At 39.3% G+C, this 26,795-nt stretch overlaps 4 protein-coding genes and 1 long non-coding RNA gene across 7 annotated transcripts in view; 3 read left to right on the plus strand and 2 right to left on the minus strand.

Annotated features, from left to right (window-relative positions):
• LOC309479403 (uncharacterized protein) overlaps window positions 1-26,795 on the minus strand; it is a 373,702-nt gene that overhangs the window by 133,777 nt on the left and 213,130 nt on the right. The window lies entirely within an intron of this gene.
• Window positions 1-26,795, plus strand: part of LOC309479377 (uncharacterized protein) — a 271,906-nt gene that overhangs the window by 120,085 nt on the left and 125,026 nt on the right. The window lies entirely within an intron of this gene.
• Window positions 155-19,899, plus strand: LOC309479393 (uncharacterized protein). 3 transcript variants are annotated; one of them, XM_082143510.1, is made up of 8 exons: window positions 155-1,382; window positions 7,188-7,662; window positions 11,843-12,135; window positions 12,745-12,952; window positions 13,974-14,081; window positions 14,161-14,294; window positions 16,248-16,421; window positions 19,434-19,899. In XM_082143510.1, exons 1-8 carry the CDS (start codon window positions 1,255-1,257, stop codon window positions 19,567-19,569), a joined length of 1,656 nt encoding a protein of 551 aa, XP_081999636.1. In that variant the 5' UTR covers window positions 155-1,254; the 3' UTR covers window positions 19,570-19,899. The 3 variants fall into 3 exon arrangements, with proteins under 3 accessions (XP_081999636.1, XP_081999637.1, XP_081999638.1); XM_082143511.1 differs by having other exon boundaries at window positions 167-1,382; window positions 11,843-11,868; window positions 12,766-12,952; window positions 19,434-19,883; XM_082143512.1 differs by having other exon boundaries at window positions 168-1,382; window positions 11,843-11,868; window positions 12,826-12,952; window positions 19,434-19,879.
• On the minus strand, window positions 4,013-7,181 carry LOC309479507. The gene is made up of 2 exons (XR_014199243.1): window positions 6,986-7,181; window positions 4,013-4,192 (listed from the first exon to the last, which is right to left on the minus strand). It is a non-coding gene; the product is annotated as an uncharacterized lncRNA (long non-coding RNA).
• LOC309478987 (N-lysine methyltransferase KMT5A-like) overlaps window positions 20,505-26,795 on the plus strand; it is a gene marked incomplete at its 5' end in the record, with an annotated part of 12,450 nt that continues 6,159 nt past the window's right edge. The window contains 2 exons of the mRNA XM_082142832.1: window positions 20,505-20,541; window positions 21,629-21,847. Of these exons, the coding sequence (XP_081998958.1) occupies window positions 20,505-20,541; window positions 21,629-21,847 (256 nt within the window). The remainder of the gene's footprint in view (window positions 20,542-21,628; window positions 21,848-26,795) is intronic.

A 26,795-nucleotide genomic window follows, 5' to 3' on the forward strand; every position in this document is an offset into this window, starting at 1 on the left:
CTGTTAGTTAATGTTAGTTAATGCAATAACATATGTATTGTGAAGTTTTACCAAAACATCTATTGCCTTACAAATAATAATAAATAAAATGAAATAAAATGCAAACAAATTATTGGACAACATTACTTAGGCTACATATAAAGAATCAAAATACAAATGCCATGGATAAATAAAATGAAATGGCCTCCGCCCGGACAATACGGGAATGATTTTACTCAAACCATATTGTTCAATAAAAGTACTTGTTATGAATAATAAAGCATCAGTGTTTTTGAAAACATATTCAACTTTTTAATATTACAGTAATATTAAAAATCTTTAATATTTCTGTTTCAAATAACGTTGTGTTTGAGCTGCGTGCGCTAAAGCTAAAGAGCTGAAGGAACACCCCTAAACTGAAGCTTTGTTAGATGGTTTTAGCTCAACGGAACACTACCTATATGATAAATTAGATATTTATACAAAATAAACACAATATTACAACTTATACTTGCACAAAATCATGCACAGATTAACTTGAGCTATTATTAATAGTAATCATCTATTACATAGTGAAACTCCTGTTGTGGATGCGCTCCTCCCAGGACAACACGCTGAAACACAGCAACTAAACCCAAAGAATTCACGACGTTTTTAATGCAATAGTTTGCTCATTATAATGTTATGTATATATGACACTCCCAGTCATAATTAATGTTCTGCATTGAAGCTAATGATCATCACCGGTACAATGAAGTGTGTTCTGCATTGCTGTTTGAGCGCTCGTGCTGAAGAGATGACCACCGGTAGGCCTACAGTGAAGCGCTTTACTGCAGCGCTCATTAACTCAGCCAAATGCATCCTATATGAGATCAATCAGATATATATCACAAAATTAAAAAAAATATTACAACTTACAATTCCACAGAGTGCTGCGATTGCACAAGCGAACTCTCCCTTAACCCCCCGGGGTTGGCGGTATCGCCGGCGATACCAGCTCGCTTTTTTCTTATGAGTGCAAACGAGACTCTAAATACTCTGTTGATTTTGATCTTAAATTTAAGTGTTGTACATCAATCAATCCTGTTAATGTTAGTAAGAGTGACACTTGTCTGGCCACGCCTTTGGTTCTTCTTATTGGCTCAGCTTCAGTGACATCACTACAGGTTAACTAAGCCCTGCCCACATTGGCACAACTGACAGAAATGCAAGAGGTGAGATCACAGGTTTACATATTCCCGAGCAGAAGGAGGCGGTAATGTACATACAAACTGGATGACAAACTGGATGAGAAGAAGAAGAAGAAGAAGCTCTAAACGTGTTCTTTCGTCAACAAACTCTTCTCCTGCATTAGATACTTTTCTTGCTGTAACTGTGAGAATGGCTGAACGAGATCAGAGGAGGTGAGGCTTGTGTTATTAGTATTTCCTTCAGAGGATGTTTTTTTTGCATTTTGAGAAGTCATTTATCCAAGAATAAACTATTAAATGGATAATAAAATGAAAATGTTTTCGTTACTAACTCACCCTCGTGTTGTTCCCAAACCTGTATGAGTTTATTTCTTCTGTTGAACATAAAAGAAGATATTTTGAAGACTGTTGGTAACCAGACAGTTTCTACTTCCCATTGACTTCCATAGTATTTTTTCTTTCCTACTATGGAAGTCAATGGGTGCCATCAACTGGTTCCCAACAATTTTTAAAATATCTTATTTTGTGTTCAACAGAAAAAAGAAACTTAAATAAGTTTAGAAATACAGGGTGAGAAAGTGACGACAACATTTTCATTTTTGGGTGAACTATCTATTTAAGGTCAGAGAGCAGACGTTATGTTGGTTGCATCTGAATTAGGGTTTTAGTTTTATCTGATGTTACTGTATGCAGAGATGGGCATAAATGGTCAAGTCAAGTTTATTTGTATAGCGCTTTTCACAATACAGATTGTATCAAAGCAGCTTCACAGTATTAAATTAAAATAATACAACAAAGTTTGTTTCAAGAGGAATTTATTGATTGATAAAATTAAATTAAATATCCCCAAAATATCCCCAACTGAGCAAGCCAAAGGCAACAGTGGCAAGGAACTGAAAAACTCCATCAAGTGACCTAATGGTGTCCTAAAACTCCATCAGGTGACCTAATGGTGTCCTAAAACTCCATCAGGTGACCTAATGGAGAAAAAAAACCTTGGGAGAACCCAGGCTCAGTCGGGGGCCAGTTCTCCTCTGGCATTTATGAGGCCGGATTGTAGTTTGAACTGTAGGATTATATGAATGCCTGGCTGAAGAGATGCGACTTTAATCTAGTTTTAAACTGGGAGAGCGAGTCTGAGCAACGAACAGTATCAGGAAGACTATTCCAGAGTTTTGGAGCCAAATGTGAAAATGCTCTCCCTCCTTTGGTGGTTCTGGACAGGGCCGCGGGAAGTGGGGGTGCTGGGGGTGCTGCAGCACCCCCTGTTTTCACAGAATTGTAAATGCAACGCATACGTTTGTTCATTAAAATGTATAAATTTTTAGCATTTAGTCATTTATTTGTAATAAACACTTTAAGTGGGCTATTTAAAAATTGTTATTTATATGTTAAATTATCTTTTTAAAACATAAGCGCAGAGTGTTACGTAATATTGTGTGTGTGTGTGTGTGTCGAAAGAATTTGTCCGCAGCTGCTCAAAAAAACAAAACAAAAAAAAACCGTCAAAAACCCCACTGTCAGTGTTTTGTAAGGAACAGGCAAATATGTAAAATATAGCAGGAGACATTTTAATTGTTTACTAATAAAACAGTTATTTTTTATGTCAGTGTCGGCTAGACAGATGAAGTTGACGACTCGCGATCTTCGCAGCGCCTGAGAGAAATGCACATTTCATACGAATTACATAAGCAGCGCAGTCTGTTTTCTTTCGTTTTGAATTGTTCTGCTTAAAAGTAGACATTTCAAGCTATCTATATGTCTCAGGTCTGTGAGGCAATAGGCTACCTTATAGGCCCACGCTGAGTTTCATTATGAGACGAGCTCCAGATCGCCAGCGCCTCCGTATCCTGATTATTTATTTTCTAATAGCCTATATTTAGGCTACTTCTTATTAAATCCAGACAATTTGTTGATGAAACATCGATTAAAATTAAGATACAATTAATACAAAACGAAATTAAATTTAAAGACAGGCTTTGTGCTTTCAGTTTGAGGTCTCTGTGAAAGTTTTAAAACATTATTTTAGTGCCGCTTTAGAGCGCTCACGTCCGTAACGGAGAACTGTCTGTAACATTTTTTTATTTATTTTTTGTGAAATAAATTTTTTATTTAAATCTTCCCCGTGGCGCATTTTGTGACTGATATGCGACTCCGGAGCAATAAAATAAAAGGGACTCCGGAATAAAAGCAGAATCAATAAAGTCAAAAATGTGATGTGCAGTCAGGTTTGAGTGTGTGCGCGTTTTTTGAGGAGTTTTATAGTCTTGATTTTGTTTCTTATTCAAAAGTGGTGACGCCCCTATCTCCCCCCCCCCAAAAAAAAATCAGCACCCCCAACCTAAAACCTCTTCCCGCGGCCCTGGTTCTGGATATCCTAGGTATGACCAAAAGCCTTGAATTTAGTGATCTTAAAGAGCGCGATGGATTATAGGGTGATAGAAGATCCGTTAAATAGACGAGCTAAGCCGTTTAGGGCTTTATAAGTCAGTAGCAATATCTTATAATTAATACGGAGCTTTATAGGTAACCAATGCAGTGATGATAAAATCGGTGTTATATGATCATATTTTCTTGATCTCGTAAGAACTCTAGCGGCGGCATTTTAAATACATGGAAATGTATTTAAAATACAAATACAAAATACTGTGTGAAAAAATGTATTTAAAATACAATTACAAAATACTGTGTGAAAAAATTTATTTAAATACAAATACAGTATTTTGTATTTTGAAAATACACAAAATACATGTGAAATTGGCCATCCAGTGCAGGTACAGGTCACAGTGAATGAAGAAACTACACAGACCTAATGACTTTACATTCCTAACCACATCTCTGCCCTTTCTTTCTTTCTTTCTTTCTTTCTTTCTTGCAATTACAAATAAACTTTTGCAAAATAGCAGCCATTTATATACTTATTTCTGGCATGGGCGTCAGTTTGTTTTGAAATGTGCCGGGGACAGAGACGCATTCGGAAGTGCATTTTCAGAAGTGCTGGGTACAATGACGATGTCCTGTAGCTCAGGCACGGCCCCACTTTTCAACAGGCCCACCCAAAACTTTCAAAAAAAAAAAAAAAAAAAACTTTTACTATATTCTAATTTTGTCAATAATTATTAAAAAAATCGCCAATAAGCTCATAATTTGTGCTAAAATAGTGTTTAGTTTTAAAAACCATTTTAAAAAGCTGGTTATATTTTGATGTTTCTGCACAAGTTCAGCAGACAGTGAGGTTCAGGTTTGTTCCGATCAGAGCTCGTGAGTGGAGAGCGCATTTCTGAATATTCCGCTCCGCTCGTTCATTCCGCAGGGTCGCTCGCTCAACCCAGATGTCCTGTTGCCTGGTTCGAAAATATGTGGAATAAGGGCTGCTTCCAACTAAAAGTTTCTTTTTCTAGTCGACTAGTAGGCTAGTTGTTAATTTAAGTCATTCGTGGACAAATCGCCCCTTTATATTAATTTGATTACTTATATAGCCTACAGGATAATGAGCGTTTACGTAATATTGCCGCACTCAAGCGCACGACCGCACGCATAAAGCTTGCCACAAAGAACCGGTAAATTAATGATTATGAATGCGTCTAAATGTGTCTAAATACGCTGTGAATGTGAATGTGCATTATACGCTGAGTTTCGGTTCATTTATGAGACGAACTCCAGTTAACTGGCCAGCGCCTCAATGTCGTGATTCTGCTATATTTACTTCTTATTTATTAAATCCAGGCAATTGGTTAATGAAACATTGAATTAAGATATAATTAATACAAAACGAAATTCAATTTAAAGAAAGGCAGCTGTTCTGTTGATGTCTCTGTGAAAGTTTTAAAGCAGTCTTTTAGTGCCGCTTTCAGAGCGCTCACGTCCGTAACCGAGAACTGACACGTTGTTTTTTTCCCTCATAAATGCGAACAAGAAAAATAAAATAAAATGAATATTATAATGTTTTTTTGTTGGGTCAGACAATGATTACCAAATTTCTCTCTCATAACCACTGAAAACGGTAAAAAAAAAAAATCGAACCAAAAGTCAAATTAATATGGACGGAAGTTAAAAGTGGTGGGTACAAAATTACTCATGACGAAATCTGGTGGGTACGCGTCCCCACCGAAATCGACGCCTATGTGGTTACAATTACTTGTGGTGAACACTATTAAAAAAATCATACTGTATGTAAAACTGTGGGAACCTTTTCTGCTATCTAGCAAAGAAAATGGATGGGCGATATGACCAAAATCTCAATTTTACTTCACAGTAACAATATCATGGTTTCACAATTCTCAATATCAGTTTTGATTCCACAGCATAAACTGAATTTCAAACTCTTTTGAGTTTTTCTTTTCTTTTTGTTGTTGTTGCAATGCTTTTAAAGTAATTGTATGTTTATTTTATGTAAAGTTTATTTGTTTCTATAAGTTTATTCAAATTAGAAAGTGTATCTAAAATTTAAAATTAGAATTAATTTAAATTCATTTGACACTATTTACCCCTTTTTAAAAAAATAAAAAAAAACTTTATGTACAATAAAACTAAAAGCTGAAGATTTTTGTGGAGTATCATTCATCAGTGTTTCTTTTTCCACTCCAACGTAATTTTCCAGAAATTCCTGCCCACTAAAAGCTGCACGGATAAATTTGCTTACCCCACACATAGGCCCATCTATGTAAACGATTTAGAAAAAGTTCCATCAATTCACACTTTATATCATCACTATGATAGTGTCATATCACCCAGCCCTAACATGCAGTGATGCTTTAAACACGTTTGACAAGCTAGTTGATAAAAATCAACAACCGGTCAAGACTGATTGGCTAACGCTATTTTCCCACTTGTCTGTGCTCTTTTATTCTTTCATGTTAACTGAAGTGAATAATGCACTATTTTAACTTTAATCAACAAGTAGAATTGATCATGACATTCTCACCTTATTCCAACAACAACAAAAAATCTCTGATCCAATGCTGAGCTAGTGAATGTCTGAACTAGTTGATGCACAAAATCAATACTCTGATAAAGAGGTTGACTGGCAAAAAGTATTTTATGTATTTTGAAAATACAAAAATATTCATCTTAAATGTATTTAAATACAAATTATTATTTTTTTCCAAAGGCTTTAAAGTACAAAATAGTATTTTGTATTTCAAATGCGTATTTCAAATCCATGTATCTGAAATACTGCCCATCCCTGACTGTATGTAGAGTTTAAGATAAACCATAGGTTAACAATGTTTTAAATCAAAGCAATTTAGATTTTAAAGTTTCAAAAGTCAAAACCATGGTTCATTTGGGACTTTAACTATATTAACCACGGGTTTTTGGTTTTATTGAAAGACCCTGGTTAATTTTCATAAGATTATTAAAGACCGTGTGGGGGTTTACTAATTGACCATAGTCTGTGCACTTTCACACCCCTTAACAATAGGGTTGTCACAATATATCGCACTAAAAAATGGATCAATATGTATTGTGTATAAAAAAGTTTCACGTTTTCAGAGTTTTAGTGTCAGTACTACATTATATTCAACATTACATATAGCAGTTTAATGTATAATAATGCAATGGGGGAATATGTGTGTGTCCTGATAATGCCAAATATCTGATGTTACCAGTAAAAGTGCCCTATACATTATTTTAAATATATCTAGTCAGTGACACAGAACAAGCATATTCATCTACAATAATTCTGTGTTTTCAGCTTCAGAATCATGAATATTGTTATTCTGGCGTCTCTATTGTCCTGTGCTTTGGGTTTCAGCACCAAGTCCAAGCCTGTTCATTTCCACCAATTTAATACCAAATTTAGCATTTTAATCAACAGCACATTTGTTGTTTACCTTTTATCATATGTCTTGGAGTATCGCAATAATATCGTATCGTGAGATGTATCGAATCGTGACTTGAGGGTATCGTTACACCCCTTAACAATCATTCCAGCCACTCACAAATGCTAATAGCTCTGTTCTGCTGCTTCCCATTTACTTTCTTTCAATCACATTTATTATATCTTTTTTCTCGAAGATCTGCTGACCGTAATATCGTGCACTGCTTGCGGTGCCACAAGCCTCAGGAGAACCTCCCCGTTCACCTGGCCAGGGTTTGCATGAGAAACGGCAGTACACCTGAAGAGCGAATGGAGGAGGTTCAGAAGGCCAGGGCTTCCAGTCGAGAGTGGATCTTCAACAACAGGACCTGGGATTACAGGCGTCTCCGTGAGATCCTTCCCGACACACACTCCCGGACCGTCATGGTGAAGGAGCTTCTGCGCCGGGGTTTCTTCATCACGAACCAGCCTCAGGAGTCCCACACGGCCCTGGATCCTGACAGTGACTCGGACACGACCGATAGAGATCCTCCTTCAACCCAAACCTCTTCCGTGAGGATAAAGATGAAGGAGGCGGGTCTGTATGGCAAGTTCCCGGCGAATGCCGAGCTCCTGGTGGACTTTAAGAAGCACCTGATGAAGTCACTCAGGGTCTCCCACTGTCAGACGAAGGTGAGATCTCTTCACCCGTTTCACTTCACACGCTCAACTTTTGCGATAAATGTCATTAAAAAACGATTGCGAAATGCCGGCTTTTCTATTAATCGATGCAACTAAAATATAGCGGCCATTCAGAAGTTCTACTAGTCCAAAAAACTTAAGCATGTTAATACCCCTATGTTAATAAAATGGTTTTAAGTCAGTTTTTTATATCTTTTGCTGTAGTGTGTCAGTAGGAAATATCAGTTTACATTTCCAAACATTGTTTTTGCCATTAATTATAATAATCCAGTGAGATTTGTGTATGCACAAGGAGTCTGACAACAGCCGGTATGATCTGATCTCACCATCATCGAGTCCGTCTGTGATTACATGAAGAAACTGAGACAGACTAAATCCAGAAGAATTGCGGGAACGTCTCCGAGATGCTATTAACATGCCTAAGACTTTTGCACAGTACTGTATATACAGTATATATTATAGAATTTGGATTTCATACATTCATTTCTTGTTCAGACAAAATCCTGTCATCCAGCATCTCCTCCCTTCCTCTTTCATCCTCATCATTTTCACCACAAATGTGTTTTAGCTGGACAGATCAATACAGTAGAAAGAACATAAAAAAATGTTGGAAAATAATGTCTTTTCTGATAACCAAATGCTTTTTAATCTTCACTATTGCTTCCATGCAAATGAACAAGCGTGCCGTTATTGTTGCGTATAGTGACGTGCGTGTTCAAGTAAGCCAGAAATGCACAGATTCTGCACAGTACGCTGTATTTAATATCATGATGAGTGTTTATTATCATAGTATATCTCAGTCGTCGCATTAGCCATCATTTTAATGGAAAGAGACGTAGGCGTGTTTTCCAAGCATTAATGGAAAGTTAGGCCTTTTATACTTGAGCGGCACATATGAGGAGTTTCTGGGTGTTTCTCCCTCATTTCTGCTAGTGGCCGTCGACCGATTTTTTTGATGGCCGATGCCGATATCTTAGAGAGCAGGGTGGCCGATGTAAAGCCGGTATTTTTATATAGCCTATACTTTATATTTATATGCTTTTATTGGCATTTGTGTTGTTTCTGAATGCTTTTATTGGCATTTGTGGTGTTTCTGAATGCTTTTATTGGCATTTATGTATTTTCTATTGTTGTGTGAGGGTGTATACCTTCTGGATGTAATCTCTCTCTCTCTCTCTCTCTCTCTCTCTCTCTCTCTCTCTCTCTCTCTCTCTCTCTCTCTCTCTCTCTCTCTCTCTCTCTCTCTCTCATTCAAAAAAAAAAAATTTATTAAAAAAAGTCATAATCCATGTCTTATTCCAAATTAGGATGTTATGGTATCAATCTGAATGGGAAAACCATCGAATTGTACTCAATGGCCTTTGTGCCCTGTCATATGGCCTTGGTGCCCCCCCCAAAAAAGAAAAGGTGGAGGCCAAATGGCCTTGCCCCTAAAATTACATAATTCCCACCCTGGTCATCAAGGGTCGCAATAATTCGACGTCTCGCTGGTACTAGCTGGGGTGCAACTGCCAAGGTGCTTCGAATATCAACAGTAGCTCTCGTCTTCTCCACAGCTGAATACTGTGCCCCAGCCTGGTGCAGAAGCCCACACGCCAGGAAAGTCGACACTGCCATAAACACCGCCCTTCGGACTATAACTGGCTGCCTGAATTCTACCCCTGTCTACCATCTGCCAACACTAGCGGGAATTGCCCCGGCCGGCCTCCGACGAGAGGCTGCTACCCTCGCTCTTGCAAGGAAAGCCCAAAGATACAACTGGCATATCCTGCACAATACCACCACAACAGCACTGCCTCCTCATAGACTGAAGTCCCGCCACCCGTACAACAAGGCGGCACAAGACCTGCTCAGGTCCATCCCTGAGGACCTGTCTACAGAGGCATGGCTCGCGGCAGCTTGGAAGCAGGAGTGGGAGTCAGCAGGGCCCTCACGAATCCACCGTTACATCTATGACCCTGGAGGCGGTCTTGAAGGAGAGGATCTGCCACGCCGGCAATGGACTCTGCTAAACCGCCTGCGAACTGGAGTTGGACGTTACAAAGCATCGATGAGGAAGTGGGGCCTGGAGGACAGAGCAGTGTGTGAGTGTGGGGAGCCAGAGCAGACTGCTGAGCACATAATTACCACCTGTCCACTGTATAAACCACTCTCGGAGGCCGGCCTCTTCGACGTGGGACCTGAGATGAGAACGTGGCTGAGTTCTACTGAGCTGGACATTTGATGACGACACACGAAAGAAGAAGAATTATCATAGTATATCTCAGTCGTCGCATTAGCCATCATTTTAATGGAAAGAGACGTAGGCGTGTTTTCCAAGCATTAATGGAAAGTTAGGCCTTTTATACTTGAGCGGCACATATGAGGAGTTTCTGGGTGTTTCTCCCTCATTTCTGCTAGTGGTCGTCGACCGATATTGTTTTTTTGATGGCCGATGCCGATATCTTAGAGAGCAGGGTGGCCGATGTAAAGCCGGTATTTTTATATAGCCTATACTTTATATTTATTTTAATCAATATTTAATAAAATATAAATAAATTAGAAAACAAATCCTTAAAATAAACATGCTTATACTTTAGATGGCAACTTCTTGAATCTGCAATCCTATTACAGTATTTTTCACAAATAAAGTAATTGTTTAAAAATATATGAATATGTGAATAAAAAGGAAGTAAACACTGTAACATTGCACTCATATTGTGCGCACTGGTAATCATATTTTTTTCAAATAAAGACAAGGTAACGCTAATATTACATACAGCACACAGTGAAAACGATATGAATATGACACAGTGGGCAACTGGATATAGCACAGCATATTTTAAAATGAAGGATTTAAAGTTTTCGATCGTGTCTCCTGTGAAGCTGATCTTCTGTTCACATTCACTCACTTCACACGGACCGACCGTCCCTAACACGTTTATGCACACTTCACAAGATATCACAGCTGGATTCCATTAAATCTGCAATGAAATTAAATGTTTATTAGATATTCAGAGATTTGATTAAATTATGTAGATGCACATTTGCTGAATGTTGACGGTAAATGAAAGTATTTTAGCCTGATTGTTTGCCTTTTCTGTTACAAATAATATAAAAGCAACGCTTTACTTTTTACCAGTTCTGTCTAACAAAGTATTAGATATGACTGACAGAGATCGTAAACTAATGAAGACGGAGAATGTGAGTGAGCGCTGTGTGAGCAGGCACTGGTGTTCTCAGCGCCACCCGTCAAAATAAAAGTCCCGCTTCCAACACATCGGCCTTGGCGATATATCGGTTGACCACTAATTTCTGCTTCAATCTCTTGATAAACTGTGGCCTAGTTAAAACCTGAGTGTAGGGTCTGGCGAAGCTATGTAGACAAATAATTTCCAAAGGGGCGTCACCAACCGACATAGCTCAAATTCCTCTGGGCGCAATTGGATAGTCACAAAACCAATCGGATCGATGAAGGAGATGACGTATGCTTCGAGTGTTGTTCTTTGCTCCGGTTTTAACGAAAACTGTAAGTTTAAATCGCTCAAAACAGACGGGATAACTGATTCATTTATATACTGTCTATGATTCGAACGAGTGATGTTCCACGGCGGCATCCATCTTTGTAATGAAATCTCCTTCAGCGTCGCTGCGCTGTCGTCATCATGTAAATCCCTCCCCAAACGTTTCCGCGATTTCGGCGGCACAGAAATGAGTTTGAATGGGCTCTTCTCCAGACTATCCTGGAGAGAGAATTAAAATTCGCCGGAAGTAGTCTGGGTTTTCCCAGGCTAGATAAACTGTGGCATTTCTTTGTTGTTTAGAATCCAGTATTCCTGTAATTCTTTTGTCTTTTATGAGTTTAATGAAGAAATCTGTCTCGTCTTCTGTCCAAACACACCGCATCATCTACGTCAGCTGACCTGTAAATGCGCAAAAACTGTTTCCATTGCAGGTTTACGAACTATTCCTTTTTCGAACTGCCTGAAAAACCACCTCATGCAAGCATTAACTTTTTTTATATATATGGGAGTTTTTTCGAAATTGACACGTTTCCATTGGGCGTATTTTCAATTCACAATTTCAGTTTGTGCGATTTGAAAGGTAATGGAAATGTGGCTTATGTTCCGTAGCTCTTCTTTCTTTTAATGATCTTAATGCTGACACTTCTTTCTCACGTCCTTCTTCACAGGTTGACAACGTGTCCCGTTTCCTCCGGTTCTTGCAGCCCACGGCGAGTGAGCCGTCTCTGGACTTCTTGTCTAAGAGCACAGAGACCCGGGACTTTCTGACGGCCCTGCAGTGCGCCGACATGGGCACAACCACCTTCTATAGTTACATCAGGAGCATTATACGGTTCCTGGAATACCTGATGACAAGGCTGGATCTGTGCAGAACCGACCCAGAGCTCCGGTCCAAATGCCAGAGTTACACTGACACGCTGAAGACTGTATCCAAGACACATGAAAAGACCTGGGATACGAGGTTACATGTTCATTTTGCATTGAGCTTTTTTTTTTTTTTTACTAATGTTATAAATACATGCATGCGTATATACGTACATAGATAGATAGATACTTTATTAATCCTCAGGAAACTAGGTTTGTTACAATAGCAGTAACCACATTTAATCCTTGCACACAGACAACATCAATCTCTCTACCTTACTACATTCATAAAACAAAAACGTTCACTAAAGCATTCTATACCCTATAATATTATAATGTTTCTTCTATTCTATATCTATTTAAAAAAAAATAAACTGCGTTAGACTTAACTGGGAAGGGTCACAGCACTTGCATATTGTTGTCCTATTGTTAGTTTAACTGCTTCTATTGTTCTCCTCATTTGTAAGTCGCTTTGGATAAAAGCGTCTGCTAAATGATTAAATGTAAATGTAATTTAAATAATATATTAACTAAAACATGCTATATCCTGTAATGATAATACTAAAAACTGATACACAAACAAAATGATCTAAAGCATACAACCCCTATTTTAATAATACTAAGAACATAGGTTATGGTTGCTTCCTCACATAATCACAAGGGTGGTGTCTTTAATAACCTGTCTTGTTTGTTATGTTTAATCCAGTCACAGACGGTTCAGTGATAGAGCTCCCAGCATTAAAGATTGCCAGAGGATTTTAACAGTTGCGAAGTCAGACTTTCTCAGGATCCACAGGGATCTGCTGACGGGCACAGCGGTCTCATGCCCCGACAAGACCCTGTACCGCTATTACCTCCAGGCGCTCTTGGTCTTCCGGCACATGCAGCGTCCAGGAGCCGTGACAGGATTGACCGTAAGTTCATCTACTTTAACCCTTGTGCGTCAATTAAAAAAAGTTACACATAGGTCCATAGAGGACAAAAAACCATAGAGGTCCATAGTTTCTGTGTCAAAAAACTGTCATAAAAAATTGAAGCTTGGTTGCACACACTTAAGTTTGGCCTCATTTTAAAGAAGACCCTCGGCAGATTATTGTTAAAGTAAAAGTTTAAAAAGTGAAAAGTTATAGAGGTTTAAGTTTATGAGCAATATTTTATATAAAATATATATTTTATGAAACATGTTGAACTCAAAAATCAAAGCCATAAATCTAAACAAGTTGTGCTCCAAATTTGAGGTTGAGATCCAAAAAAAGAGCTTTCAGTGAGATATTGTTTGGGCGCAGGAACACATTTTCTCCATTAGATGCAGCAAAACTCCACTGATACACACAGTGGTTGGATTTGTGATTTGCAGTATAGTTTCTTTCTCTCAAATATTAAAAGCACATAAACGCACACACATTTTTTTTTATTACACACATACAAACCACACTCTGACATCCATACCAACACACCCACACAATTATAGCTGAATAATTTATCCAGTTGGCTCTATAGTATGCCGAAGCAGAAAAACAGAATAAAGCGAGTATTTGTTTTATAAGCCAAACCTGAGAAATGGCACAATCTGGGAACATTTTTACGTTTGAAGCCTTGCTAACAGAATGAAAGATTAAATATTGCAGTTTTAATAGGTTTCAATTTTTGTCCAAAAGGTCCTGAGGAACTATTTTGTGTACCTAGTGTCAAATAGATTTAGTAAAGGAAATGGGGGGGAAATAGTCAAATTCCAATAAAAATTCACACCTGTGCCAAAATGTATACAGTTGGCATTTGCAGAGGAAAAATTATCAAAAAAACAAAACAAAAAAAGACAAAACGAAAAAAGACAAAAAATGTCCATACGGTTGCACAAGGGTTAATGAGTTTGTTAACTCAGGATATGCTGGACACGTATGCAATATTAAACTAAACCTTTTCGATGTTTCCCAGGATGAGGACTGGGTGGAGCGGATCGCTCACGGTGGCAGGGTGGTGATCGGCGTAAGGAAGGAGAAAACTGCAAGCATACAAATAGCCTTGACACAAGAGGAGGAAGCTGTAAGTTTGAGCGTGATACAAACAGCAGATTGCACAGCGCCTGTGTTTTACATTCAGTAACTGTGGTGTTTCTCCGCAGTGTTTTCAGCTGTACTACAAGCAGATCAGGCCTGGGAACATCAGGCTCGAAACATTCTGCCAGGGTTTTTTCGTGTCGTCGTCCGGCGAGGCTGTTTCCAATGTGTCACATGACGTGTTCCACCTCCATGAAATGTACGTACTGTACCTACACAGATCCATGTGTAAATGGAGACACTTTACTATATCCTGTCAGTCACGGTTAGAGTTGGGTATCGTTTGAATTTCAACTATTCCGATTCCAATTGATCCTTTGCAGGGAGTTTGATTGACAGGCGATCTGACCAATCATAATCCGCCATCTGCCATTTATGTCCGACAGTCAGGAGAGTTACTAGATTAATGTTGGAGGATTTGAACCTGAAAAACAGAGTATACTGACGTCTTTCCGCGGTTAAAACAACATTCCTTCTAATGTTCATTCATGTTTATTTGATGCTATAAATTAACTAGAAGGAAGAGATGATCGGTTCACGAGAAGCTTTAACTGAGGCGCCACAGCGATCTGTCACGACACATTAAAGAGCCACAAAATGGTATTTATTGTTTAAATTTCTTTACAAAATGACCAAATTTGAAAGTTGAGACTTTGTTTCATATCAAAAGTAACCTGGTCTGTCCTGTCTGTCAGTGTGTTGTCAGTGTCCTCTCTGCTCTGCAATCATGCGCAATGTATTTTTCACTGTGTGAGAACATGGTGGGGCGTGAGAGCGGCATGGTTTGTCGGACATAGCAACAGTAACTATAGGGGGCGGGTCTTTGCGAACGGTCAATTCTGCTTATCGATTCCTAATTTTGAATCCAGTAAAAAAAAAAAAAAAAAACTGGGATATCATTCACATTTAGTCTTACTGCAAAACATTTAGTTGAATATCTTGAACAAAAATCAACAGACTAAAAATACCATAGCAAAAACTTGCCTAACTAATATAAATTTCAAGCATTATTAAAGACTAGTAAACACACACAGTAATTAAAAAAGAACTAATAAAATACTAGCAATCGCAACAAATAGATACAACTGAACAAAGATACGATTGAAACGGTGTTTTAAGATTTTCAGGTATTCAGGTACAAAAACTGTAATCAAAAGTAAAATAGCACTGCACTTTATAAATAAAATATACATTAGAAATATAGTTACAAAAGTTATCCAGTCAAGAATGAGTGAATTTTCTGTCTTTTGTTGTTTGATTAGTGTTATTATAGATTGCTGTCACTTTAAGAGTTGCCTAATCTACAGTAGAGAAACAATGATCTCCTATATTTTGAATTTGGACTGCAGTACCTATTTCCACCACTAGCTGTCATTCTTACAGACTGCACCTTTAAAGGGATAGTTCACTTTGAAATTAATTTTTGGTATGTTTTAGCTTACCTCAAGGGCATCCAAGATGTAGGTGTCTTTTTTTCTGCAGTAGTTTCAATTTGTACCCTTCAACTGGTGCATAGATATATACACACTAGATGTCGCCTTGTCTACGGCAGTTCATTGGAACGAATGTCTTTAAGGCGACATCTAGTGTATATATCTATGCACCAGTCTGCGTACACGTCAGATCAGATCACTTGGACATGGCTGTGTATAAGTGGTTAAAACGATATAAATACTGTTCGTTTTCTCACACAAACCGCTCGTTTCGTGTCTTAGGCCATCAATGTGTACTTACGATGGGGAATTGTTTAATTTGGACGACGGGGAATTGTTTTAATTTGGACTCTGTGCATGCTCTTTGAGACAGTGACCATCGACCTGCATTATATGACTGACAGACAAGAACGGTTTGACCCTAAAAATATCAAAATTGAAACTACTGCGGAAAAAGAGACACCTACATCTTGGATGCCCTTGAGGTAAGCTAAAACATACCAAAAATTAATTTCAAAGTGAACTATCCCTTTAATGTTTTAAAGTCATATTGAAATGCTCTCAAAGGAATCGATAAGAGGAATCGAAATTTACATTTTATAACAAGTATCCGATTCCTGACCAAGTATTCGATTCCATTCAATTCCAATCGATTTTCGATTCCCAACACTAGTCACAGTCATATCACAGTTAACATTTGATGTGATGTTTTCTTCCAGGTATAAACTGGCCTGTGTGAAGAGTCAGGACGTGCGGAGGGCTGTTAGATCGGCTCCACAAAGCCTCCCGGTGCACAAACAGAGGGCCGTAAACCTGTACCTGTCCAATAACACTGGAAATCCAACGCCTCAGGACACCGTGGACGCCGCTGAGCTCCTCGACTCCTTGTCCGGGTCAGTCTCCACTCAACACATCACCTGGGGCCGGTTGCATAAGACGATAAGACTAGTCTTACAAGTTAGACATACTTTTTTTTTTCTTTAAAGGGATAGTTCACCCATAGATAAAATTTACCCCATGAGTTACTCATCCTCATGTCATCCTAGATGTATATAACATTCTTCTTTCAGACGAATACAATCAGAGTTACATTAAAACATGTCCCGGCTTTTTCAAGCTTTATAATGGCAGTGAATGGCTGTTTCTGTTTTGAAGTCCATAAAAAAAAGCATCTATCCATCATAATAGTGTCCCACACGGCTCTACGGGGGTTAATAAAGACCTTCTGAAGTGAAGCCATGTGTCAGTGTAAGAAAAATATCAATATTTAAAACTTTATCGACTAAAATAACTAGTTTCCGGCAGACGGCCGTACGCAAGTCGACTTACGCCACAAGAGTAACACTTGACGATGTATGACGTATGATGTAGGAGTAGCGTAAGCTTTGACGCCTCGCGCGGTTCAAACAAACAGGGCTGGGCAACAAACTCAAGCTCCTCCCACATTTAAAAAACTAATAATGTCGTTTTAGACATCTAATTCGTGACTGGTGTTTTGCTCTCTCCTCTGCGCTTCAGCGTTCGTCATTTCATCATGCGTCGGGTCAGAGGTCACTCTTCTACCGTAAATCGATGCGTACGGCTGTCTGTCAGAAACTAGTTATTTTAGTCGATAAAGTTTTAAATATGGATATTTTTCTTAACACTAACACATCGCTTCACTTCAGAAGGCCTTTATTAACCCCCGCAGAGTCGTGTGGAGTTCGTTTATGATGGATAAATGCTTTTTTTTATGTGCTTCAAAACATAAACAGCCATTCACTGCCATTATAAGGCTTGGAAGAGCCAGGACATTTTTAATATAACTCAGATTGTATTCGTCTGAAAGAAGAAAGTCATATACTCCTAGGATGACTTCATGGTGAGTAAATCATGGGCTAATTTTCATTTTGGGGTGAACTATCCCATTAAGACTGTTCATAGCTTTTTTTTTGGGGGGGGGGGGGGGGGTTACATCAAAACGTAGATTAGCCTAATTTGATACAGAAAATTAAAACGGACTGCTACTGACTAACTGCTAGTGGTCACTAGGGTTGGGTATCGTTTGAATTTGAACGATTCCGATTCCTTGTTTCGATTCCGGTTCCTAACGATTCTCGATTCCGATTCTTTTAAGAGGCAGGGTCAAAAAAGTTTAGATCAATTTTAATTCTATGAACTTTTTACTTTTTATGAAATTTACTATGAATTTCTCACAGGGCTGTTTTCAACTACAATATAAATATCAAATCTATTTTAAACAACTTTTTTGACATTTTAAATGAGCTAGCTAACGAACGGTCTTTCTTAAGGAAATAGTCTGACCTTCTCCATCAATTGAAATATAAAAAAAATTGCATCACAATAAGTGTATTGTATTGTATGTGATTGTCACTAACATTTTAGTAACTAATCTGAATTTTATTAGGTTTAGTGACAACATGTTACAATGTTTACATGGTACAATTTCTGGTAAGCTACGCTTTTTTATTATTTCATTTCAATTCAGTTATTGTGATTTGATTTAATATTGACTCATTTGGATAAATATTAGGTACTCAAGATAGGCGTTAATTTTTCTCAAGAAAAAAACAACTCACCTAATGCTGTAAACACACAGAGAGCCCTATCAGCTGGCAGTATTATTTAAGGTTAAAAATAACTCAAATTAAATATAATGTTTATTTTATTTTATTATAATAACAACTTTATTTAATGATATAAGTACAAATATAATAAATATGTAATATAGTACACATATTTAGCAAAATACTCTCTATAGCTCTTTTTTTCTTGCCAACTATGTGCTACAGCCATTATGTTCATTAAATTTCTTTCCTGAGGTAAATATGACATAATTGTTCTCCAGCTATGTTATTGACCTCTTCACGCTGATAAAAAACACTGATTGATCGATATTATGTATGAGGAATATACAGTTAGGTAAGTTGTAGTCTACTGTATCTTTCAACAGTGTTCGTGTTTATTTACTATTAGCTAGTCGAGATGATCGGTTCACGTGCGCTAGGGATCTGTCACGTCACATTTACAAGCGCCAAAACGGTATTTATTGTTTGAATTTCGTAATAAAATTGACAGAATCTGAGAGCTGAGATTTTTTTGTATATCATAAAGTAACTGCTCTGTCTAGTCTGTCGGTCTCCGTGTCCTCTTTGCTTCACGATTTTATTGTGCGTGAGAAAATTGATGTGTGGTGTGAGAAGTGTCAATTGCGTGTGTCTCACGGTAAATGCGTGAGAGTTGGCAGCTCGTAAATGTGTTTTCATGAATATATATTTTTTTACGTTCGCCGGCATCGCGCGCAGTTTTCAAACGGACGAGCAGAGGACGAGAGAATATGGTTGCAACTTGCAAGATACCGAAGAATAAGAAAACATCATATGTACGTTTTTAAGGTTTAACGTCAGGGTTGTTTGCTCTGAATACATTTTATGAGACGCTGTGTGAGTTAATAAGGCAACTCACACAGCGTCTCATAAAATGTGTCGGTTCGCAGTTTAGCATAACAATCAATATACGCTTACACCTGTGCTAGTACACGCATTTACCATGCCGTGTGTACGTTACAAATGTTTAACTAAAGTGTCAGCGAGTTAACATTTGGCAGTTTGAAATCGATTATGTAGTTACTTCAGTTCAGAATAGGGCTAGAAATGACTTAGACAGCGGTTCTTCTTCCGGTCGGAGGACTGTGAATCGAAACTAGGAATCGAAATTTAAACTTTTGAACGATTCCGGGAAAATCGCAAAGCTAGTCCCGGTTCCAGTCGATACTCGATACTCGATACCCAAGCCTAGTGGTCACACTAGAACTTAAGATAATGTCTTAACATAATGGCTATGTTTATACAACTGGTCTTTTTTATACAAGTGTTTTTTCTTATATTTATTCATCACTTATACAGTGCTTCCTCGGACGACGACACCTCATTGGCTGAACTGAGTTCTGCTGGATCCAGCATAGAGGAACACGCTTCACGAAAAGATTTCTCTGCCTCAAAGCCAGATTTCCCGTTTCTCTGGAGGGTCAGCCACCCTTGAAAAAGCAGCGGGTCGACTCGGGTTTTCCAGAAGACCGTGTGCTTTATGATAAGTGGCGAGCCTCCCAGTACAAACAGAGAGAGCAATATCTGCTGTGTGAGTCTCAAAATACACCAATACAGCATTGACACGACACAAACTAGGCCATTAAAGGGATAGTTCACCCCAAAAAATGAAAATTACCCCATGATTTACTCACCCTCAAGTCATCCTAGGTATATGACTATCTTCTTTCAGATGAACACAATCAGAGTTATATAAAAAAATATCCTGGCTAATCCAAGATTTATAATGGCATCATTATAAAAATCATTAAATATCATTTATAATGAATGGGAGCCTAAAATTTTAAGCCCAAAAAAGCGCATCCATCCATTATAGAAGTAATCGATACGACTACGGGGGTTATTAAAGGCTTTCTGAAGCAAAGCCATGCGTATGTGTAAGGAAAATATCTAAGTCAGAGTCCAACGGGGACCAGAGAGAGTCGGAGCCCGCAAAGGGATATCTAGTGGTTTGGACCCTTCAGGGGCCGAGGCCTCTCAGATGGAAAGCACTCGTGCCTGCAGTGCTGGCACTTCCAAGTTATAATATCTTACAAAAGTGGACGGCGAAGACCAGCCGGCCGCTGCACAAATGTCTTCAGTTGGTCCAAGCCCATGAAGAGGCCATACCCCTTGTGGAATGAGCCCTGACGCCTATTGGGACATTGCATGCCCATTGAGGCGTAGGCTAAAGAGGTAGCATCCACTATCCATCTTGATAATCTCTGTTTTGTGACTGGAAGCCCTTTGGTCCGGCCGCCGAAGCATACAAAGAGCTGTTCTGACTGTCTGAATGAGGCAGAACACTCCAGATAAAAGCTGAGAGCCCTAACAGGGCAGAGTAGACTCAATTCTATATCGTCTTCCAGTGAAGGAAGCGCCGATAGCGAAATGACCTGGGCTCTGAACGGGGCTGAGAGCACCTTAGGTACATAACCATGTCTTGGCCTGAGGACGACCTTGGAGTCGTTAGGCCCGAATTTGAGACCAGAAGCGTTTATAGAGAGCGCTTGCAAGTCGCCCACTCGCTTGACCGATGCTAGTGCTAGCAGGAGTGCAGTCTTAAGTGAGAGAGGCTTTAATTCAGCCAACTGAAGCGGCTCGAAAGGGGGTCCCTTAAGGGCCCTGAGAACCGTGGATAGGTCCCAGGGGGGTCGAGGCGCGTTAAGCCTCCTGGTTCCTTTAAGGAAGCACATGACCAGGTCGGTTCCTTCCCAAGGACTGGCCGGCCACAGGAGCATGGAAGGCTGCTATGGCCGCCACGTATACTTTGAGCATGGAGGGGGTTCGGCCCGTGTCCATCAGTTCTTGCAGAAAGGAAAGTACTGATGGTACATCACATGAATAAGGGTCAAGGTCCCGAGCTGCACACCAGCCGGAGAACGCTGACCATTTAAGAGCGTAGAGCCGTCTGGTTGACGGCTCTCTAGCCTCGGATAGTGTTTAGGACCTTTTCCGGGAGGTTCCCGGATACCGGTTGAGGGGCCATACATGAAGGGCCCACAAGTCGGGATGAGGGTGCCAAATTGTTCTGTTCGCCTGTGTGAGGAGATCCTGTGATATGACTGTGACTATGGTTGGGAATCGAAAAATCGATTCCAATTCTGGAATCGAATACTTGGTCAGGAATCGGATACTTGTTATAAAATTAAAATTTCGATTCCTCTTATCGATTCCTTTGTGAAACCATTCAAGTGCAAGATGACTTGCTTTTATGTGCTTGCATGCATGTGTAACTATATTGGGCAACTGTGCATAGTGACAGCAGCTAATAACACTACTCAAACAACAAAAGACAACAACATTTTGGGCCCATTCACTGCTATTATAAAGCTTGGAAGAGCCAGGATATTGTTTAATATAACTCAGATTGTATTCGTCTGAAAGCAGAATGTCATATACACCTAGGATGACTAGATGGTGAATAAATCATGAGGTTATTACCATTTTTGGGTGAACTAACCCATTAATTCACCGTGACTCGCATGAGTAAAGTTATGTAACTCTTTCTTCAGCACACTTCACACACAGCAAGGCTTCAGCTGGAAAGGTGGTGAGGCTGATTGCACAGGAGGGGTGGAAGACCAACTCCCCGAAGCCAGAAGAGGTCGAGAGGTTGTGGAAACCAGCTTCTCCAGACAGCATTGAGGCAAATCAGGTTATAATAAAGTGTGTGTCTGACCAGACCTGGACCGGGCTGGCCGTCAAGAACTTCGGTGACGAGCACGGTCTAGGTAAGAAGAGCTTTCATTTTCCTTCTAAGGAGAGAAAATATACATTTTAGCAACTGTTACAGGGTGGCCACGGGTCCTTAATGGCCCCCGAAATCAAAATGTACGTATTTTTTTCAGCTTTTATAAATGTGTTAGCCTTAAGGTTATGAATAAGCTGGTGTGTTCCACACACACAGGAACCCAGACCGACCCCTTCCACAGCCAATACCCCTCTGTCCTCCTTTTCTTCGCTAACCGAGGAAGAAGTATCTACACTTCTCCTCTCCAGTCACCCTACCACCTGCCCGCTTGACCCCATCCCCTCACACCTTCTACAAGCCATCTCTCCCACACTTCTACCATCACTCACACACATCATCAACTCATCCCTCCACACTGGCACCTTCCCTACAGCATTCAAGCAGGCTCGGGTTACTCCACTGCTCAAAAAACCAACGCTAAACACATCATTGGTAGAGAATTACAGACCTATCTCTCTCCTACCATTCATTGCGAAGACACTTGAAAGAGCTGTCTTCAACCAACTAACATCCTTCTTGTCTCTAAACAACCAGCTGGATGTCAACCAATCTGGCTTCAAGAAAGGACATTCAACTGAGACTGCATTACTGTCAGTCACAGAAGCCCTACGGATCGCAAAAGCTGCTTCCAAATCTTCAGTCCTCATTCTCCTGGATCTGTCTGCTGCCTTCGACACAGTGAATCATCAGATCCTTCTGTCCACCCTCTCATCACTGGGCATCACAGGAACTTCACTCCACTGGTTTGAGTCCTATCTCACAGGTAGGTCCTTCAAGGTCGCATGGAGAGGCGAGGTATCCAGAGCACATCAGCTGACCACAGGGGTTCCCCAGGGTTCAGTTCTTGGTCCCCTCCTCTTCTCCATCTACACCACATCACTGGGACACATCATACAGGCACACGGTTTTTCCTACCACTGCTATGCTGATGACACACAGCTCTTCCTCTCCTTTCAACCAGATGATCCCACAGTAGCTGCACGGGTCTCAAGCTGTCTGGCGGACATCTCCACATGGATGAAGGAACACCACCTGCAGCTCAACCTGGCAAAGACTGAGCTTCTCGTCCTCCCTGCCAATCCGTCTCTACAGCACGACTTCACCATCCAGCTAGAGTCATCATTAATCACCCCATCAAGATCGGTCAGAAATCTTGGAGTAACGTTTGATGACCAGCTGACCTTCTCAGATCACATTTCAAAGACAGCTCGATCATGCAGGTTTGCACTGCACAACATCAGGAAGATCTGGGGCCGTATGTATAAAGCCACTCAGAGTAAAATTTTAGTCTTAAGTCTCTCAAAATTCTAAGAATGACGTCATTTTACTTTTATTCCTAGACTTAAGAATAAGTGTGATTCATAAAGGTTCCTAAGTGTCAAGACTAGGTCTCAGCTCCTAAATTACTTAAGAGAGCTGAAGAGGTCTCCTAACCTAGTTAGGAGTAACAAGATGGCCGCAGAGAGGAGGAGGCCACGCACTTTTCAATGAAAATATGATGTATTGGAGTTACAGTAAATGATGACGGAGTTGATCAAACAATAAAAGTTTGATCATCAAGGGATCCTTTTTCGAACTGACTTTTAAGAAATTTTATAGCAATGAAATTAAAGGAAAGTAATAATTACATTGTTGCTGACTGGAAAAAAGCAGCAGTGCTTTTAACTTAGTGAAGATATTTATCTGACAAAATTATTTCAAGTCAAGTCGCTTTTTACAATAGGGCCTACACAGTGTTTCAAAGCAGCTTTAAAGTGATAGCAGGATAATAATGCAACAAAGTTAGTTTGGGCTGTACAGCAGCTCTAGAAGAACATAGTGCCATTGTGCAGCTTAAGTAAGTTCGATGATGATTCATTTCCATTGTAAAAGATCATTAGTCATTAGTTATCTATTTAGTTCATTATACAGTCGCTCTGCAGAAAACAGTGATGTACATCGTTCAGCTCAGTTCAGTTCAGAGACAATGGTGTCAATGCAGGCAGATCAATAATATCGTTGAAAAAAGGGTTAACTACAGCTACAGGTTAAAAAATAAATTAAAAAAAGCTCACAGGAGAAAAAAAATCATAAAATCATACATTGTCTGCAACATAGTCAGTTATTAATATTTCATTGTCCTCTCTTGTTCATTTGTTTGACAGCCTGGCTAAAAATTATGTCTGTACAATTTGGCATGTTTCAGTGTGTTATCACAAATAAACAATTGACTCTAAGCACAACTACACAAAACGCGTACAAAATCTTTAACACATTTGTAACCCTATTTGAATAAAGGGTGAATCTGGCAATTTTCCTTTGCCTCACTTTTGGCCACTACTGTATGGCAGTTCATTGACTTTGCAAATCTCGCAGCAAAATAAAGCCACTTAAATGAGTATTTCAGGCTTTCCTAAGTTGTTGGATCCATTGATGGAACTCATGTTTGCATAATTGTAAATGAGGAGTTGCAAAGCATTTAAAAAAAAAAAAAAATTTAAATATTAAAGTGTCTTAATTAAATGATTTTATTATAATAAAATTAAATGATTGGTGTCATGCTGCAGTGACCTCACCCTTGCAGGCTCACTATTGGCTGATTCAGTGGTTGAGGGCGGCCATTTTGGGTTGACATCACTGTAGTCCTTAGTTCACAACACTTAAGTCCCACTTCAGTCAGCACTTAAGAATCAGTCTTATACTTTACTGAAAGTTGCTTTTAGCTGCTTTATAAAAGTCTCCTACTCTAAGAAAACTCCTACTCTTTACTAAGTATTTTCTGACACTTAAGTCAAAGCTTAAGACTATTCTTAAGAGCATTTCTTAGAAGTTTTATACATACGGGCCCAGGCCTTTCCTAACTGAGCATGCAACACAACTTATCGTCCAGGCCCTGGTCATCTCTAGGCTTGACTACTGCAATGCCCTTCTGGCTGGACTCCCAGCATGTGCGACCAAACCCCTACAGATGATCCAGAATGCTGCAGCTCGTCTTGTCTTCAACGAGCCCAAGAGGGCCCACGTCACTCCTCTGTTCATCTCTCTGCACTGGCTACCTCTAGCTGCTCGCATCAAGTTCAAGGCACTGACGCTTGCTTACAGAACTATCACAGGCTCAGCTCCCTCCTACTTTCACTCACTCCTACGAGTCTACATCCCTACCAGACACCTACGATCGGTCAACGAGCGACGTCTCGTGGTTCCATCACAGAAAGCCACAAAATCACTTTCCAGAACATTCTCATTTACAGTTCCATGCTGGTGGAACGCTCTCCCCACCCTCATCCGGAATGCAGAATCCCTGACAACATTCAAAAAACAGCTGAAAACCAATCTCTTCCGTGAGCACTTAACCTTATAGAAAAAAAAAAAAAAAAAAAAATCCTTTCCCTTTGAAACATCACTTATCAGGCTTATGCTACTCTGAATAATACCTGAACTTCGTATTTTGAGCACTTCCTGCGTTGTTGTTGCTTTTGCCTCTTTATGATGACTCGCTGAACTTAGTCCTAATTTGTAAGTCGCTTTGGATAAGGGCGTCTGCTAAATGACTAAATGTAAATGTAAATGTGTGTTCCAAAAAAATTACAAAATTCGCATTTAGGAGATATAAGCATTCAGAACTTAATTACAATTTATTCACACCTCTACTATTGAATCCAGCGTATCATCAGCGCTCGGATTCGCTGTCAAGTACGACTCGCAGTCTGTGAGGTAAGCTAAACGCTATTGGCTATTTGAAAAGGGGGATGAGCCATTCAATATGTCCCGCCTTAACTTCCTGTTTCAGTGGAAATCACGTCAACGCATCGAACAAAGCTGCGCGATCTAAGGCACTTCAGTGGGCCTTTAAAAAGTCTTAAATAAAGTTTTCCTAATGAAAGGCCTTAAAGTTTTTAAATGTCTTAAATTCAGATCCGGTGGGTATTCAATATTTTTGGTCACATTGCCGCTAAAATTTATTCCAGTCTGACGAACCCAATGTCTGTCAAATAGCCAGTGAAGCATCGAAACACACATCGAGTGATTCTGATTTTATTACATAAACAGCGATTGATAATGGATAGTGTTTTCTGAAGAGAGAGCGAGATAGAGAGAGCGAGACAGAGAGAGAGAGACAGAGAGACAGAGAGAGCGAGAGAGAGAGCGAGACAGAGAGAGCGAGACAGAGAGAGCGAGAGAGACTTTAGTGGAGAAATCAAAACAAATGAGCGTAACGACACGCATAAAGAAACTCACAGAAGAAATGTCCTGAGGTAAAAATTCTAAATGTTGAGTTTTTTTTATTTATAACAAATGATATAGTTAACATAATGGGACAAGGGATTTTAATTCAATTAACAAGTAGTTATTATTAAATTACTTGCATTTTAGACACATTATTGAATATTTTTGTTCTGTTTTACCGAAGATCAGAGCAGAACTATTGCGTATCTCCAAGCAGTAGCGCTGTCCTCTTACTAAACGATTCAGCGTTTTGAAGGAATGATTTGATGACTCACTCAGTAAGTTCTTATTTGTATATTATTTTTTTTAAAATATTAATCTCATAGCATTATTTATTGCAGTTGTAATTTTGCAGTATACAGTATTTTGTTTAATTGGTAACAGCTCTATAGTGCATATTGAATTCATTTATCAAATGTAAGAATTTGACATGAAAGATACATTTAAAGTGGTCATATAATGGTACATGCACTTTTACAAGTTGATTGTACTGAAATGTGTGTTGGCAGTGCCTGTACACAACCATCATAAAATGATAAAAATCCATCCAGTGTTTTTTTTTTTTATCTTCTTATGTTTTCCCCTGTCTCATATCAAGCCGTTCGACCGTGTGACGTCACACGGTTTATTAACCTTTATATTAATCTTTGCAAATCGCTAGCACGCTTCACGATGAATGCGGCTGTTTACACTCAGGGTACATTACGGCATGTTTTCTATGT

Source organism: Leuciscus leuciscus (genome assembly GCF_965113295.1).
Source record: "Leuciscus leuciscus genome assembly, chromosome: 17".
NCBI classification, from domain to species: domain Eukaryota; kingdom Metazoa; phylum Chordata; class Actinopteri; order Cypriniformes; family Leuciscidae; genus Leuciscus; species Leuciscus leuciscus.